This window comes from Lethenteron reissneri, chromosome 41, assembly GCF_015708825.2.
Source record: "Lethenteron reissneri isolate LAM-NWPU_2019-01 chromosome 41, ASM1570882v1, whole genome shotgun sequence".
In the NCBI taxonomy this organism is placed as follows: Eukaryota; Metazoa; Chordata; class Hyperoartia; order Petromyzontiformes; family Petromyzontidae; genus Lethenteron; species Lethenteron reissneri.
Genome location: NC_083819.1, coordinates 5129053 through 5146417, shown reverse-complemented (window position 1 = coordinate 5146417; position 17365 = coordinate 5129053). Strand labels below are relative to the sequence as shown.

The 17365-nt window shown below is 42.1% G+C and overlaps 1 protein-coding gene across 2 annotated transcripts; it reads right to left on the bottom strand.

The window, feature by feature from the left end:
- Positions 1-443: 443 nt before the first annotated feature.
- Positions 444-14143, bottom strand: PRPF39 (pre-mRNA processing factor 39). Of its 2 annotated transcripts, none has more exons than XM_061568426.1 (14): positions 14021-14143; positions 11057-11760; positions 10775-10900; positions 9783-9901; positions 9146-9313; positions 8551-8791; positions 7728-7835; positions 7134-7298; positions 6597-6723; positions 6037-6305; positions 5456-5640; positions 4944-5024; positions 3706-3892; positions 444-1561 (listed from the first exon to the last, which is right to left on the bottom strand). In XM_061568426.1, exons 1-14 carry the CDS (start codon positions 14103-14105, stop codon positions 1478-1480), a joined length of 2649 nt encoding a protein of 882 aa, XP_061424410.1. In that variant the 5' UTR covers positions 14106-14143; the 3' UTR covers positions 444-1477. The 2 variants fall into 2 exon arrangements, 1 of the variants encoding a protein (XP_061424410.1); XR_009756283.1 differs by lacking the exon at positions 444-1561 and adding an exon at positions 5215-5275 and having other exon boundaries at positions 3744-3892.
- Between the last annotated feature and the right edge of the window lie 3222 nt (positions 14144-17365).

Sequence of the window (17365 nt, the reverse complement as noted above, 5' to 3'; positions counted from 1 at the left end):
TTAGTTTTTAATCATACCAACCTAAAGACGTTCAAGCCAGAAAGTGCCCTCATTGCGCAAGGCAATGTTGAGAATAGACTACCTTATTTCACGTTATGCCTGAAAGATTGTCATAAACCATAAAATGCAGGCGTCAAGGTTAAAAATGGGCCATTGTGGTCTGCGAGAACCATTTTTCGAAGGTGAAATGCACCCTTTCAAATGTGTGTTTAGATTTAAAGCCTTAGTGACTACAGGGATTCATATTATTGGTTCTTTCGGTAAAGTAACGTAGAAGGGAAATAATAAAATGTGTGTAACGTTGTTTTACTTACCCATTGACCGAGTCAGGACCCAAAGGAGAATTTTATAACCTTATACATTTATGCTGTACACGTTAGACATTGCCTCTATTGGGAGCCACGATTGCAAACACAACTCGTTTAAACATCCAACAAGCTTACTCAAATGACACAATTTTATTGAAAACACTTTCATGTTACATTTATTGTATAAGTTTGACTACCAGCCAAAGCTATAAAAAAATGCACATTTACCAACTCGGGAGAGCTTAGCAAGGGGCAGTATTGAACTCCTAACACCCACGTTTTTAATTCACCCAGGGATTTAGTTCTGAATTATACTGGTAAAGTAAAATGTACACTCATTTTTCAAATTTAAGTTTTAAATTTTTGCAGTGTGGAAGCCATAAACATCTCCAACAGCAATGTGAACTGCATAACTCAAAATGTGTCCAAAAACCACACAATTACACCACATTGCCATTGCACCTACAGAAAATACAGCCAGTCAATTCTTTAATGTGTATTTTCATAACTTGCAGTCTTTCAATTGTTTCTTTTGAACAATGAAAATGTCCACAATGGAAAGTGTAAAAATGTGCGGTTAATACTTTCAAAACAGTAGTAATGATGCAATTTGCACGCACTGGGGTTCTTTTCCTAGTGATGTTTTTTTTTACAGCATTATCATTGCATTTTTTGGCTCGTGCCGAGCCATCTACAAACGATGTTTATCATATAAATGATTTCCAGCATCCCCTTTGGATTTCCAACTAAACCAGAAATGGCAAAAGAGCCACAAGACACAACAGAGCAAGTCAATAATATTCCAAAGTACAAGCGCAATGTTTTGTTCGTTTTTATTGTCAGGAATAGAGCAAATTATTCACGAATTGTAAAATACAGATATAGTTGCTCTTCAATGCACAATTTCTATCCTAATTAAAAAATGTACTTTTATTCACCGGATCTTTATTGACTGCTCCATTTTCTTGAACATTTTACAACGTATAAACACAAGGACACACCCCGGCATGGGAATACAATTGAACACTTAACGCAAGTTCAATTACTCAAACGTGTGTGCATTCCCATACTGTCACTGCCCCTATGGAGTGGTAGAAAGTCATAAAAAAAACATGACTTATAACACAGAAGAAATTAGCAAACAACGTCTTTGCCCCCTTTCGAGTCGTTTAAGAGGGCGGGTAGTACTGCCCGTAGTTCCATGGGTTGTGGTAGTTCTGGTAGCTTCCTGGGTAGTTTTGGTAGTTGTAATGCTGTGGGCACATTGCATACAAAAGGTACAGTCAACTGGGGCCACAACAACAACAACATATCATGTAATTAGTATTTTTAAAGACAAAAAAATATCGCTTCCTGTGATTGGGCTATCCTACACGAGTTTGCAGATTTAATATAAAACATTTTGAATTTGTAGCTAGGTATTCCACCAAAACACTCGGCCAGTGAAATTTTAATCTCTCAAGACCATGGTAGGCAACCCGGGACATGCAATCTACATACATCTACCAGCGCTGTGTGTCAAACTAAATACAAGGCTTAACAAATTACCCACAATTACACAAGTAACATTGAGCTCTGTAGATTGGATGGTATAGTGATACACACACAGCACTATGAACCCGACTGATTCCTGGCCACGGATAATGTCAGTGGCGAGCGATATATAGAGATCACTAGCCTGAAGTACCCGGCGCGTTGCCCGGGAGAAAAATATATTTCAAAACTTATCTTTAAAACATTACATATACATACACAAGTACTAAGCTATTGTGAAAGACCGGCTTTCCCTTTGACCATTTGTCCATCAACAAAATTATAAGAGGCTTGAAGAAGTCCTGAATCCAAAAGTAATAGAAAGTGGCGGGTAAATAGTTGATCTAAAAAGTTTACAAAAATTGTCGACCTCCCCACCAAAAAATATTTTTACCCCCCCCCCCTCATATATACATACACACCCTACATACAATAGTGAGTAGCATCTAATGACTATTGTAGTATCTGGCTCTACAATATTGACCCTACAGTAGTATCTACCGACTCTACAGCAGTATTAAACTCTACATTAGGATCTGCTGACTGTATAGTCGTATCAACCAACTCTATAGTAGTAAACACTGGCTCTACAACAGTAGTATCTCATGACTATAGTGGTATATACTGACTCTAGTCGTATCTGTTGACTCTATAGTCGTATCCACTCACTATGGTAGTATCTGCTGATGCTATACCAGTATCTACTGACTCTATAGTCGAATCTACCCACTCTGCAGCAGTATATACTGACTATAGTGGTTATCTACTTACTGCACTGTTATCTACCGACTCTACGGTACTATCTACCGACTCTACAGTCGTAACTACCAACTATAGTAGTAACTACGAACTCTACAGTAGCATCTACTGACTGTAGTAGTATTTACTGACCGTAGTAGTATCTGCTTACTCTGTAGCAGTATCTGCTTACTCTACAGTAGCCTCTACAGACTCTGCAGGAGTATCTACCGACTCTATAATAATACTACTAACTCGACAGTAGTCTATACCGACTATAGTAATATCTACTAACTCTATAGAAGTATTTACAGACTCGATAGCAGTATCTACGTAGTAGTAGCTATACAAACTCTATAATATTATTTGCTTCTTTCGATAAAGTCATGTAGATAGAATTTTTAAAAAAATAAAGTGAATACAAATAACAAATATATAAAAAAGCCCATTAATGTAGACTAGCCTGGCAAATTCCTTTGTCAAGGCGCTCTTCCCCCTCCAACCCAGCTTAAATATACGCTGCCAAGCCTGGTGGTGTTCATTCAGACGCTGTCTTTCCGACAGACCTGTTCTTCACCTGAGGACGGCTGCTTGCGTTGTGGCCGAAACGTCGTGAGAATTATTTTATTATGTTTTGTTTTTATTATTTCCCTTCTACTTGACTTTACCGAAAGAACCAAGAAGATGAATCCCTGCAGTCACGAAAGCTTTAGATCGAAATGTAGCCTGGTTATTAAGTTTGGTGAGTGTACTGGCAGTCTATAATGTAGACTGTAGCAATGGTTAAGCTGGGTGAGTGTACTGGCAGTCTATACCTCAATTAAGGCTACAGTCTACACTATATGGAAAAGGGTTGTACATTTTTTATTTACTACTGTTGCATAAGACAGCTGCTAATTTCTTAGTTTGCTAATTTGTTGCCGATATCTTTCTAGCATCCACGATCAATATTTGTCTTTTTCATATTGTTTAGAGTAACACCAGTATGGGAGGATGCCTACTTGGTTCACTAAATGTGGACAATGTAACTTTTAGTGACAAATAATTTTGGGATGAGCCTTTAACAATGAGCCGAGTATTTCCACGTTAAGTCCGCTGGCTCACGGCGACACATTGTGGCGCTCACCTGGTACCAGTTGCTGTAGTTGTAGGCCGCCTGGACAGCGTTGGGGTCAGCTGGATGCTGCATGGGGAGGGGCGCGGGTGCTGCTGCCGCTGCCGCTGCCGCCGCCGCCGGGTTCAAATGCGCCGCAATTACCGGGGCGGCCACCGGCTCTTCCAGACGGAACCTCTTCTCCTCCGGCTCCTCGGCACTAATGCAACACCAGATTTTGATATTGTCATCGGTTTGTAATAAAAAAAAGAATTGCCCAACTTGGCACATCTACCCAAAGTAGAAATTCCGCGTGAAAAAAATGTCGTGGTTGTTTTTCCAAGTATGACGCTTGAATTAGCTTATTCTTACAATCACAATTATGCCTCAAATTTGTTGTGTTAAAATAACTTGACGATATGCAAATATTACATAATTAGGATATTGCGGGAGTAATAGACCAGATGGCGAGACACTAAAATAAAATCAATTCTTGAATTGTCGGGGTAGTAAATTATTACATGCCGATTACGTATGGTTAAAAACGTATGGATAGATTATTTCTTTAAATCAAAGCAAGTCATCGTCATCACAACCATAAACGGTGTTATGACTACTATTAGCCAAGAATGTCTGTTTGTGTGCAACGCATGTGACGTCATTCCACATGCCGCACCCCCCCCTCATTAATATTCATGAGCGGATGGATTTTTACACTAACGCAGAACGTCAAGCGGAAACATTTTTTTCCTGCAAATTCGCTTTAAGTTTCACATTTCTTTATTCAAAGTGAATCTAATAAATAATTCTAAGCAGCAACAAAGTGATTTGGTGTCTTTATTTCTTCAGCACTTCAGACAAAAGTTAAGTCTAATTTATGCTTCTACATTATGGTAAAATAGACATTTCTCAGAAATTTTCCAGATATTGTATCGATTTCCAATTAATTTCAACCCCAGCGACCGAAAGCAGAAGAGAATAAAGTATCAGAGCAATAAATTTGAACAAATTGAAGGTCAGTTATATACAGCGCTAGTGACATGAAGTGGGATGTTTTATGACGTAGTTTTGTGCCAAATTTACTGCCATTAATAGTGCTACAGTGAAATGCAGTTAAGTGTTTGATGACATACTTTTGTGCAAGATGTACTGCCATTAAATTTACACAAGATACAATTATACTTTGCTATAAATTTTCGTAAATATTACAGCTTCCGTCCTAGGACGGGCAAAAATCTAGTCAAAACATAAAACAGAAAGGTTTATCTTACCCATTCTCAGTTGGGGCTCTCTTCTTTGCAGTGGAATGTTGTCTTAGAAGTACTTGATGTTCATCGTAGGCAGCTAGCAACCTGCATAAATGGCATGAAAACAGCGAAGCATAAAAACTAGTGCAGAACACGCAAGCCACTCAACGTCGCTACAAACGGTGCAGGAAGGGAGGAAAAAAAAAATTTGACGGCATGAAAATGGGGGCGCTCGCCTTTGCCAAAATAAAAAGGTGACCATTACCCACAAAAGGCTGGCTCAGCCCTTTAGTACCTTTTCCAGCATGCCTCGGCCACCCACAGCATGTGTTCTGTGCAGAAACATCAAGCCTAGTCTAGTGACGGCAGGATAAGGGAGAAAACACATCAATTACACCCACCAGCTCTCATTGGCACACAAAAGCACAGGCTTTTTTTTTTCTAAATTCCCAATAATGCATGCAAGACTGGGAAATGGTTTTACGCGCCTCTGCTTGTGAGGGAAGCCCTCGGATTGGAGTGTCAGGAATGCTCACTTTTTCACGTCCATGCTGAAGTCTTCCAGGAACTCCACTTTGCGCTGGGAGAAGGTGATTTTTGTTTCCATGGACAAATCGCTGCTCTGCACCTTCTCAAAACAGGCCATAATGTGCTCTTCATTGACTGCAATATCACCACTGAACTCCAGCTCCAGAAGATTTAGGTAAATCTTTGTGTTCATCTGAATTCAAGGGCACAGAGAGCAATAACATGAATTTAGTGTGCGATATCCTTGCAGTTCTTCACTTACAAGTATACATAATTAGCTGTTAAAATGGCATATACAGTAAACCCTTGGATTGCGAGCATAATTCGTTCCGGGAACGTGTTTGTAATCCAAAGCACTCGTATATCAGTTGTGATCACGTGACGCTCGGCAGTACAAAGTGTAAACGTACTACTCGTATTGTAAGACCTCGCTCGTTCATCAAATTCATATTCATTTAAAAATTTTGCTCGTCTTGCAATACATTCGCAGACCAAGTTACTCGCAATCCAAGGTTTTACTGTAACCTAAAGATGAATTATATGCGTCAACACAGTTGTAAAAACAGGTCAAGTAACAGGACAACCTTACCGAGTCCTTTTCGATGGCATCGAGTAGAACCTTGCGTGCTTTCTCCACGGTTTTCTCCACCTTGGCGAGCATGCGCGTCAGCTTGATGGCATAAAAGGAGGCCATTTCTGGGGTCTTGGCGCCTTCCATGGCCTCCCGTAGCAGAGTCTCGGCAGCGCTGAAGTTGCCCTGCCGGCGCTCGAGGCTCACACGCCGCAGGCGAACCATCGCGAGCCCAGGTAGAGACTCCTCCAGCGAGCGCAGCACTCTGCGTGCCTCGTCCAGGTTACCTGCAGGCACGCACACAGAGGGGGTGTTCAGCGACCGTGGTGCAATAATGCTGTCTTGAGAAGACAACTAAAAACATTTCATGGCTCCGTTTGACTTAAGAAAAGTGGACTTGGGCAGGATGTGTCACTCAAACAGATGAGGGCTGGTAGGCGAGGATGACAAGTGTGAATTACATTATTGAACCAAACGTGTTTCCAGATTGTATTTGCATGGCTCGCTTGTAGGGCATGTCAATGTTAAAAAAATGTCACGAAACACAAGGTCGCTGTTACGTGCAACTCCTCCCTTACCCTGCTGCTCCTCGAACGCTGCCCACAGCAGATGGATGTTGTGCTTCTTTGGCAAGTGAATCATGCAGGCGCGCCTGAACACGTTCTGCACGCCCTCCAAACTGTGTTCTTCCATGTACTTTGCATACTGCAAGGCAAGCACACGACAGTGAAACATTATAGATTTGAAACACGACGCTGCTGTAAACAGTACCTCAAACAGTGCTCCTGTGACCTTAATAGCACCAATCAATGTTTAATTTACTCGTTGCTGCTGTTCAAACAAGTGTATATACTAATAACTAGATATATGCTGCATGCACACAATCGTTAGCACACCCATCAATTCAAATGATGGGTGTTTTAACATTTGTGTGCCTACTTCCTTCACTTGAGTAAAATTAAAATGATCCAGAAATGCAATTGAAGAAATACAGACCAGACCATTCACCACGCATCGAATGAAGCAATTTCCTGGCCAACTGATCTGCACATAAGATGTCTAAAGCTGCAAACTCATCCAGCCATGTGCAAGCAAATCTGATTGTAAACACTCACCTTGATCCAGAACTCCTCGTAGAGAGCACACGCGATGACACAGCGCTCGAAGAGGACGACCACACGCTCGTGGGTGCCGTTGTCAATCTCAAAGTCGAGGTACTCCTTCCAGTTCTTCAGCTGTGCCCTCTCCAGTGGCTTCACGTGGAAGTACGGTCGCTTGATCTGCATAACGACGCACACAGGTCAGTCGGTGCAAGCCAAACGGTGACCAGGTAGTGAAAACATCCTTCAAAAGGTTTACACACGTTAAATCATGCACGGGTATTTCTAACGAGCGATGTTCGCAAAAACGACGGCTTGTCAACAAATGTGAGTACATTTATGAAAAACTAGCAGTTTATGACAACTTTCGTCACATTTATCATCACACTTTACAGGAGTAAATGTACTAAGGTCACGGATGATGCAATCAAAAATTGTAAGCGTTAAATGTGAAACAATCCACCGCCCCTTAACAGGTGGCAAGCCAGAACAGTTTTCGGACTTCAAAAGCGATAGATTTGACAATGTTCAAAATTTCAGATTCCTAGCCATTCCCAAATATCACTAATACACCAAGTTGTGATCGTCTACATGCAGTATATCACTTACCCCTTCCTCGAAGGTCCACCGCTTGCTAACCTCCTGTTCATTCTGGAAGAAAATATCTTGCCGCGTGCCAATAATTCTCTCTCGTAGCTTTTCCGTCTCTGCATCCACCTGGAAAACACACCAATATTTGTTTTTATTGCCATGCCAAAAACTATTTAACGAGATAAAATGCATTTTCCTGGTCTGATGGACATCGAATGTGCACATGTTCAGCTCAGCGAATCGCATCTGTTACTAAAGCACCACAGCCAATAACATAAAATGCCAGCAATCCCACAGCAAGACATGAATAACCATTCCGTATTCTTTACAATAGCCGACATTGAACCATTCACCCACTCGAGAAATTCGAAGAATCGTCACGACTCGCAGATCAAGAATATATTGATTTTAGTTACCATCTCATTTAAAGTTTACATTTGGTTTGTGTTATCCTAAATGTTAAATTCACATAAGTATATATTTTACATATATTATTCTCACACATATTCAACGTATCTTTAGCATAATGGGTTTTAATCGTGGAATCTATGCATCATTAGATGCCTAGTGCTAAAGTTATGGTAGATCGGTATATATGTTAAACTTATTTCACACCGTACATAGCCAACTGTGCTAATTGGAGGCGCGTGGGGGTTGTTTAACCATACTTATGCACTGACATGTTTAAAGTGGGGGCTACAGACATGGCAGCATATATAACACCATTTATAGGTGGCTTGCTATCAAAGCACCATCTGGTCGAGTGCAAATACCACCGATAAAACGAGGGTAATCCCTTTCACGGCAGTGGGCGGTTTTTCTAGAACTTATTAGAACCCACCTTGACTTCCACATTTTCAACCTCCATCCCGGGTGGCTGGTCATCTCCAGGGGGGCCTTCGATGCCAGGCGGCGCATCCCCCCCACTGGAGACACCCACGTCTTCGTCGTCTTCCTCAACTCCCCCGACTCCTTGTTCCCCGGCCTCAAGTCTGCTCGACACCAACTGTGCACGCAGCTTAAGGAACTCGTCCGTTGACAAGATGTCTTTAGGCTGGTGGTTGTTCACATGTTCCTTGAACCTACGTGGCAATTGCAAACAAATCAGTGTACAGGTGGCATGGTGACCGAAGAGCTCCGAGCTGGCACTGAGGTCACGCGTTGCAATCCAGGCAGCCATCTGCTATTAAAGAACCCAATTTAATGGTAACAAGGTGATCTCTTTGGATGATCACCAATGACTGCAAATAAACAAGCACATCCAAATAGGATACATGTTGTGTATTTGGACATTTAGACAATCATTCATTTACACAATGCCATTTGAAAAATATTTTGCTGAAAATGAAGAAAAAGACGGCAACTTTAACGGCTCTGAGCACGCAGCCACACAGAAAAACAAGACAAGGGTGTGACACAGACTGCAAACAACTCACTTGTCAAAGTGGTGGCTATAGAGCTGTGTTGGGATGTTCAGCACCATGTCATACACGGCTGTCACCTCCCTCAGGCGGATATTCTCCCTCTCCCACGAGATGAACATTTCCCAAAGTTTGTCCGAGCGAAAGTCTGTTCCCGCTGCCGCGACGGCCAACTCGAAAAGGCTGCAGGGTTTGAAAGTCAACACAAGCATCGTTATTGCAACTGTTTCCCCGTACTCTGAAACCACAAATTATATTTAAAAGATTTGAATCAAGACAAATCTCCCATATTGTTAACATATACCCTTGCTGTGTGTCTTAGATTATCCAGCATGGGTCTGTAACTTTGTCCATATACTTTCAAGTTATGGCCAAAGGAGTCTTTATGGAACTCTAAGGACATCACCCTTATGCATTTTAACATGCAAGTAGGGCGACATCACTACAATGTTCTACAGCTGACCGTGATTTCAAAGGCTTGCCATCTTATTAACGATCTTCAAACTCATGGCAGACAGTTTAAAGTGCAAATTTAAAGTTACGTGTGGCAGTTGTGCACATACAATGATAAAATAGAACATTACATGAGTATGTTTTTACACGAGTCCTAGGTACAACATGCATTTACATTAAAAACATATTTTATGCACACCTTCGAATCTTCGAGACGGTTTCAGGGCAGTCTGGGTCGAGCAACTCAATCTCAAAGTTAATGTAGTGAATCCAGAGGTCCACGCTGAGGGGTATGGCCTGCAAACCACGTCTAAACACCTACACACAAAGAGGAAAGGGTTACAGAAATGGGCCAGAAAGTTAATAGCCCACCATCCTCAAGAGCACATAGCCATATATCGCCTTCCCAAAGCCAGGACCGCAAATTTGTTTCTGCTCAGGAATTGTGTTTGAATATTCCAGCATTACCATGCTTGCGCAGGTTGGAAATACATCACAATGCTCAGCTCTCCCCTTGTATTCTTGTACTCTTCAAGACGTCCAGCATAGCTCATCGAAGGGGGGTAGGATGTGGGGGGCTTGGGATACAGACCATAAGGCATAGACCCATTAGAGTATCACCACCATAAAACCATGTACCTCTTTTCGAAATGGACTGGTGGCATAAAAATTAAACCGGCAAACGCATCGTATGGTTGAAATTTGAACGCAGCAAACACACCTATTAAGAAAGTTGAAATTAGCCAATTAGGCACAGTGAGAGCAAGACAGCCCTGGCCTAATCAAATGGTAGCTACTGGCAAACTTGCTGCACCCCACAGCTGGTTAAAGCTGCGGTGCCACCTGTTGAAAGACAGAGAACATGTTAGCAGTACAACATGAAGACAAAATGCAACACTGGCGCGAATCAGACAGCAGATCCTAAAAACAGAAGTCATGTTGAAAGGGAGCATGCGTTGCAAGTTCAAAAGGCTTGCACGGGGGTAGCCAAAGTGCCTAATTTTAAGTATTACTGTCCATAAATTGTGGCTTCCACTTTTAAAGGAACTTGAGTGAATTTGGGCAAGGACTTATGAAACAAGCAACGCTATGTTTGTGGAGTAAAGTCCATGCCACCACCGAGAACGCCTCTGGCTCTACGATCTCGGTAAAGGCATGTCCCCGTTGCCGAATGGGCCATCCGAATCTCACCTCCTCTGCCTGCTTCACGTTGCCAAAGCGCTTTTCCAGATCTGCATACTTCTTCCAGTAGCCGTAGCAGTACGGGTAACGCATGAAAAACTCATCAAATGCCTTTCTTGCAGCCCACACATGGTTCTGTAGCAACAAGAAAAATATAAAAAGTTAATATTGTACCATAACTGTCACAAATCTGAATGTCAAATATGAATAATACATTTTACAAGAATGTTAACATTAAAAAATTATAATAAAACCATGAACATAAAAATAGCCAAGAACACACGGCCTTACCTCCTGCTCAATGTACTGCAACAGGTATGTCCACCCAGTGAAGTCCTGTGGGTTCTCCTCTACGGCCTTCCAGTACTTGTCAAACTCTGGTGGGAAAGGTGGAATCTCCTCCTCTGGGTCGTAAAAAGACGAGTCCCCCACCACCGTCGAATTCCTCTCTGCACTCACTACAGCTGCACCCTGGGTCTCAGCAACTTGAGGGGAAACTTTGCCCTCTTCCTGTCCTAAGACAGAACCCGCATTCACGTTATTCGCTTCCGTGCTCAACATCTCTGCTGGCACTTTGTCCTGTGTATCCATAGAGTCCCATTTATCACCAACAATTTCTGTCATCCCTTCTGGAGCATTTTGCACAGGTAAAGAAGATCCTTGCTTATTGTCAGCAGAAGAAATTGTTGGCTTGGCAATGCTGTCCACAGGACACGACAAAACGTGCCCACCGTCTTCGGCTGCTTTTGCCAACTCCTTCGGAACGGGTGCGAGAAATTCTGGGACTTGTTCATCATAAGCTGCGTCCATCATGTCCACACCGTAGTCCACCAGTGGCCGTTGCTTCTCTTCAGATACAAACGTGTGATTTGTATTGGAATCTCCATTGCTCCAGTCAGCCCCAACTTTATTTTCCGCTAATTTAAGTTTGGTCGTCGATGGGTTTGGAACACCATCCAGCTGCTCATAATCAGCAATCTGCATGTTGGCGGGATCTGAGGAGCAAGTATCAAAGAGTGAGGTTACTTCACGAATACGTAGCAAGCAAACAGATGTGAATAAGGCAGTACAACCTGTGCGCTAGGGTTTTAATGCCAAGCCCAATATAAGCCAGCACTTGGCAAACACCAAGCCGGATCCTAATGGGAGGCATGACTAACCACGGTCAACAATTCTGAGCTCGTCACTATTTATAAGAAGCCAGGCTTCTTAGCGACATGTCTTCAAGCTTGCCTGACCTTTTAAAACGAGTAATTGCTTTAAAAAACGTCAGTAAAAACAAACATCACTGAACCTTAATGTAACCCACTGATCACATGAAAGACTTTAAGGTCTTTAAAAAAATCCCTTTGTCCACAAACGGCATACAGTAATACCTCCTCGCTTTGTACACGACTTTGCATAACGCTGAGAACACATACCACTTGGATTGAAAGTAACAGCACACTTTCCACAACCACTAGAGTATTTGCATAGAATTAAAGTATAGACCGAGCTTGACAGGCATATAAAAAACAAGATCCTTGGGAATTCAATGGGGAGTTCATACATTGATGCACTTTGCCGAATGGGACAATTATAGCTTGATGCAACTGCTCTTCCATTTATTGAGGTGGGCTTTGCAGTTGCATCCAAAGGTCGGCGACTTAATAACCCGAGAGCCAGACAATAAATGTTGAGAGTTGACCACTGAAAATCACAGTACACGGAGGGATCTAACAAGACGAAATGGTGAGGTGTGGTGGCACCGATGGTATTCTGTGATAACCTCTTGACATTGACTTTTTCTTCACCCTAACAGTGTGTGTGTATAATAGGGTTGGAAAAATACTAAACCTGTCAACTTGATTAAATGCATCCAAGCTTAAACTTGAAATACAATGCTTAGGGTTTGTCGAGTAAGGCTTGTTAATATTTAATCGGAGGCCATAAGCCTAAGCTTTTCAATATTAACTCCGTTTCCATATGCGTTTAAGCATAACAAATACAGATTTTTGCACGCGATAATTGTGGGCGTTTTAAAATTAAATACGTAACTTTTAATGAACTAAAATCAATGCTTATGCCACATGCATAGAATTGTAGGTCTAAGAATATACTGTATTAGCAAGGATTCAAACTCCGTATAAGTAACCACGGTTGTTCAGAAAATGACTGAAACGCCAAGCGGCCAGTTGACAACTGCACTAACAAGGGTGTTTGGATTAGAGAAACCTTTTAGCCATGTTAGCTTCTAAATGCACCACTATGGCCAAAAGGAACCGATTCCCGAATGCAATAACCGACCCATGGAGAGGGCGAATCCTCGCAAACCTACTTTACCGGAATGTCAAAACTCAAAATATATTTTACATTCACCAAACACGCATCGTGCCAGGCCGTAAAAATGAGACGACACAAGGCAGAGAGACAGTACAAACGAGACGAAACATACAGGAGGACTGGCAGTAAAGATTATGATTTCTTTTAGCCAATTAAGTGCTACAAGAGCAGTAGGCAAATCAGGCAAGATAATAAAAGCCGGACAGCACAAACGCGACTCGGCAATGCTGGAATACACGCGGAAGTTCGCGACCATGTCTCATACAGAAGTACCCCGCCAACGCTCCTTACTGCAACACGTGGCCCCTAATAAAACAAACAATATCAAGCAATTGATATGTTTACAATAATGTTCATGAATGAAACTTGTTACACCACGCTGCGGGATCGGGATCGATTTCATCATCATCCCTTCATGGTCGATACATAAACTACCATTTTGTGAGGTGAACAGTGGATGCCGTAGAAATGTGGAATTTCTCACCGCATGCCACTCCAATGAGCAGTTAAGACAATTGCATTCGTTCGTTAAGGCCGTTTAATGTGTTTATTTCAGATAAACGTCTTTAACGTAGAACGCCTCAAAGTACGAAGCAGTAACGTGAAATGCGGCCTGCGTACTGTACACACCACATCGTTTAAAAACGCACAGATACATCTCCAAAAAAAGACGCCGCGAGATTGTTTTTATTACAATAACTTAAGCTACAGCAACAAGATCACAGTATTCTGGCGGGCAACGACGACGCTCCCGCGCTTTCAACGCATCTCTCTCAATTTTTTTTACAGCGCGCCACGCAGGCAAATAGAAAGCCTCTCATGCGAAACACTCCACGCAGGGTGATAGGCAGTGTGCGGGAAACAAAATATCCGACGTGCTAAACGAGCAACGTCCGTGCGCACCGTCTAAGAAGAAACGGCGAGCCGACAAACCTTGCGATGCCGACAGATGCAACGGATTCACGGCTCCGTCCCGTTCCCCCGCGGTGCCGAAGCCTCCTTCATCACTGGCCGCCATTTCACCGACGCAAGCTCCGACTGCGCATGCGCGGCTGATGCGCGTTTCCGGCGTAAAAGAGAATTACGTCACCGCACGAACCGGAAGTTGGTTGTTGGCGCCACTTGAATTAAAAGTTAAACTTTTTTTTATTTAAACAAAATAAAATGACGCGGGCACCTTAGCGTTAGAGCGTTGCGCATCGATGCGCAGCGCTGCAGGTAAAGAGCATATGCAAGCGGAATTTGTGCCTCTCATTCTAATGGGATGCATAAAATATTGACCTTTTTGTGCTAACGACCTCGCCTGATACGCATGAGTAAGTGGGTTCGATCCCGACCCCTGCAGCCGTATATTTATATTATGTAATGTATTATTTTCTCTTTATACGTGACTTTACCGAAAGAACCAAATAGTTTATATTTGTAGTTTGCGGTGTTTCTCTCCCCGTGGTCGCGTGGATATTTTTCTCCGGGTCCTCCGGTTCTTTTCCCCTCCGAATTTAGACTCAACATCGCGTGTTTAAGGCATTTTGGCTGCTGTAAATATCCACATGGATAAGGGGCCGTCTATAAGTGACGTCACGCACCTAGGGGGGTGGTGTCAAACATTTGTGACGTCACGCACCTCGGGGGGGGTGTCAGACATTTGTGACGTCACGCACCTAGGGGGGGGGTCAGACATTTGTGACGTCACGCACCTAGGGGGGGTGTCAAACATTTGTGACGTCACGCACCTAGGGGGGGGGGTCAGACATTTGTGACGATGTGTGACGAGGGGGGGGGCGGTTTGAGAAATGTGACGTCACATCAAAATGCGAAACTTTAAATAAATATAGACAACACGTTCTACTTAATTAAATTGACTTTATAATAAATGTTTTGTCCTCCAACATCAGAGTGCAGCGCCACATTAAATACGCACTACAATGACAATAGTTTAAAGCGATTTGAAGCATGTTTTATTTTTCGGGGGGGGGGGGCAGAGATTTGTGACGTCATATTTAAGTGGGGGGGGGGTCCTGACTTTTTGTGACGTCATGTGACGAAGGGGGGGGGGGGGTCAAAAATCGTAAAAAATCGCGTGACGTCATTTAAGGACGGCCCCTAAGCCACTTCGTTGACCTTTCATTTGTGTAGGCCAGGTCAATTATGGAAAATAACTATATTCTTGGTTCTTTCGGTAAAGTCACGTAGAAGGGAAATAATAAAATAAAAAATTGTTTTCATTTTAACAAAATAATAATAAAATATTTTTTCCTCTTTTTTTAAAATATAAAAATAGTTTTTGTTATTTTAGAATTTCCCTTCTACGTGACTTTACCGAAAGAACCAAGAAGATGAATCCCTGCAGTCACGAAAGCTTTAAATCGAAAACTACCCAGCACCTTACCTGGTAAAATAAAATAGCTTAGCTTAATGATGGAGTGCCCTTACCAATAACTGGTAACCCAGCAGCATGAGATCCATAATGTTCTAACCGGTGTAGCTTTTTTGTAATTTAAATGGTTTTGCACCATATTGGTGTGGTAAGCTAGTAGGGTGATGGGACTGAAAGATTGATAACCACAACAGTTTATAAAAAAATATAGTAGTAGTTTTTTACCCTTTTAAACTGGTACAAAACTGACACCTTTATTCAAGGCATCATGTTTGCAATAACCACAACACAAGTAGTTAAAAAAGCAAACAAAAAGAAGCAACTCTGATAAAACTCATTCGTCAATAACAATGCTTTAATAACTAGATCACATTTTGATTTCAAGCTTTCGTGACTGCAGGGATTCATATTCTTGGTTCTTTCGGTAAAGTCACGTAGAAGGGAAATAATAAATATATTAATTATTATATATATTTGTATTAGTTCCCTTCTACAGTACGTGACTTTACCGAAATAACCAAGAACATAGATCACATAAATTTTGGCATTAACCGTCCCACCAATTAATGTGTGAAATATACTGTTCATATTCTTAGGTTTTTTCGGTAAAGTCACGTAGGTAAAACATTAAAATTAATAAAAGTAAAATAAAATAAAAATCACGACGTTTTACTCTAATAACTATCGTCTTAATTTACCAATCATACATTACTGGGCCAACTTAAGGTGCGTGACACTCCCAATTTACTTGTGTTTGTCAGTGAGAAAATTGGGTTACATTACACAGTATTTTACAGCTTGGAAATGTCTTATAAAGCGTCGTGAACACTTGTATAGGGAGTTTAACAAATCCGCTCCCTTCATGATTTAAAACAAATATTTAACGAATATAGCAGCCTCTAATGTAGGGGTGGGGAACGTCCGGCCCAGCGAAATCATTTGGGTCTGGCCCTGCCAAGACAACCGCAGGCGGGACTCGAAATTCAATAAATCTAGGAGCCAACCTGGAAAAGCAGTTGCGAGTAGCAGCATCATCATTACCAGCTAACATCACACGCCTCACCAAAGAGAATCAGTTCCAGCCATCACATTAGGGGTGAAGAGTTAATTAAATGTTTGACCAAATATAACAGGCGAATTTTTAAGTTGATAATTTTGTATGGCCCGCGAATGATGTTGTAAATATCCAAATGGGCCCTTGGCAGAAAAAAGGTTCCCCACCCTTGCTCCCATGGCTAGGGGGAGGGGAGGGAGGAGTATTGTAAACTCCCTGCTCAATCGGTTAGCATAAAAACATTTCAAGGTATCGCCCGTTTCCACTTGTGCCGCTGGACGGGAGGCTATGAGCAGAGCTTAGGGACTTCAACGCTGTCACCGTGGTTCCTGGCTTCCCGGGGAAAGAGGGTGGTCCAACCTTCACGATGTCACAGTTCATAGGTGCCCGAGGACACTCGCAAAAATTAACCCGTAAAAACAAAGTTTTTCACTATAAATCCTTCATATGCGTGGCATCGGGGCGGCTAGAGTCCTCTCGTCCTCTGGCTTGAGATGGCTGCCACCTATGGGTCAGATGATTGTCTGGCAGCATTAAACAATTGGTAATTAAATATTTAAAATTTTCCCCCTAAACTGTAAAATTTTGGAAATTTTTTTCACGAAAATGCATTGTCACGCACAACGAGTCTGTGTGCAAAATGTCAGCTCGATTGGATCACGGGAAGTGGGTTAAAACACGACCGAAAGATTTGCACGGTCCTAAGCAAGCAAGCGAACTTAATATAACGGATTTAATAACCTATGTTTGGGAATCAACCGTCCCAGCTTATTGCCGAATCATACACGCAATTTCATAGTATTGTCGTGAGCTAAACTATACATTTAATTGAAGATCATACCCGTAA

Excerpts from the sequence above, each read along its gene's own strand:
- PRPF39 (XM_061568426.1), bottom strand. The coding sequence starts at position 14,105 with ATGGCGGCCAGTGATGAAGGAGGCTTCGGCACCGCGGGGGAACGGGAC. Across the intron at positions 8,792-9,145 it reads TATAGCCACCACTTTGACAA|GTTCAAGGAACATGTGAACA; the intron begins GTGAGTTGTTTG and ends ATTGCCACGTAG. Across the intron at positions 3,893-4,943 it reads AGAGCCCCAACTGAGAATGG|TGCCGAGGAGCCGGAGGAGA; the intron begins GTAAGATAAACC and ends GTGTTGCATTAG.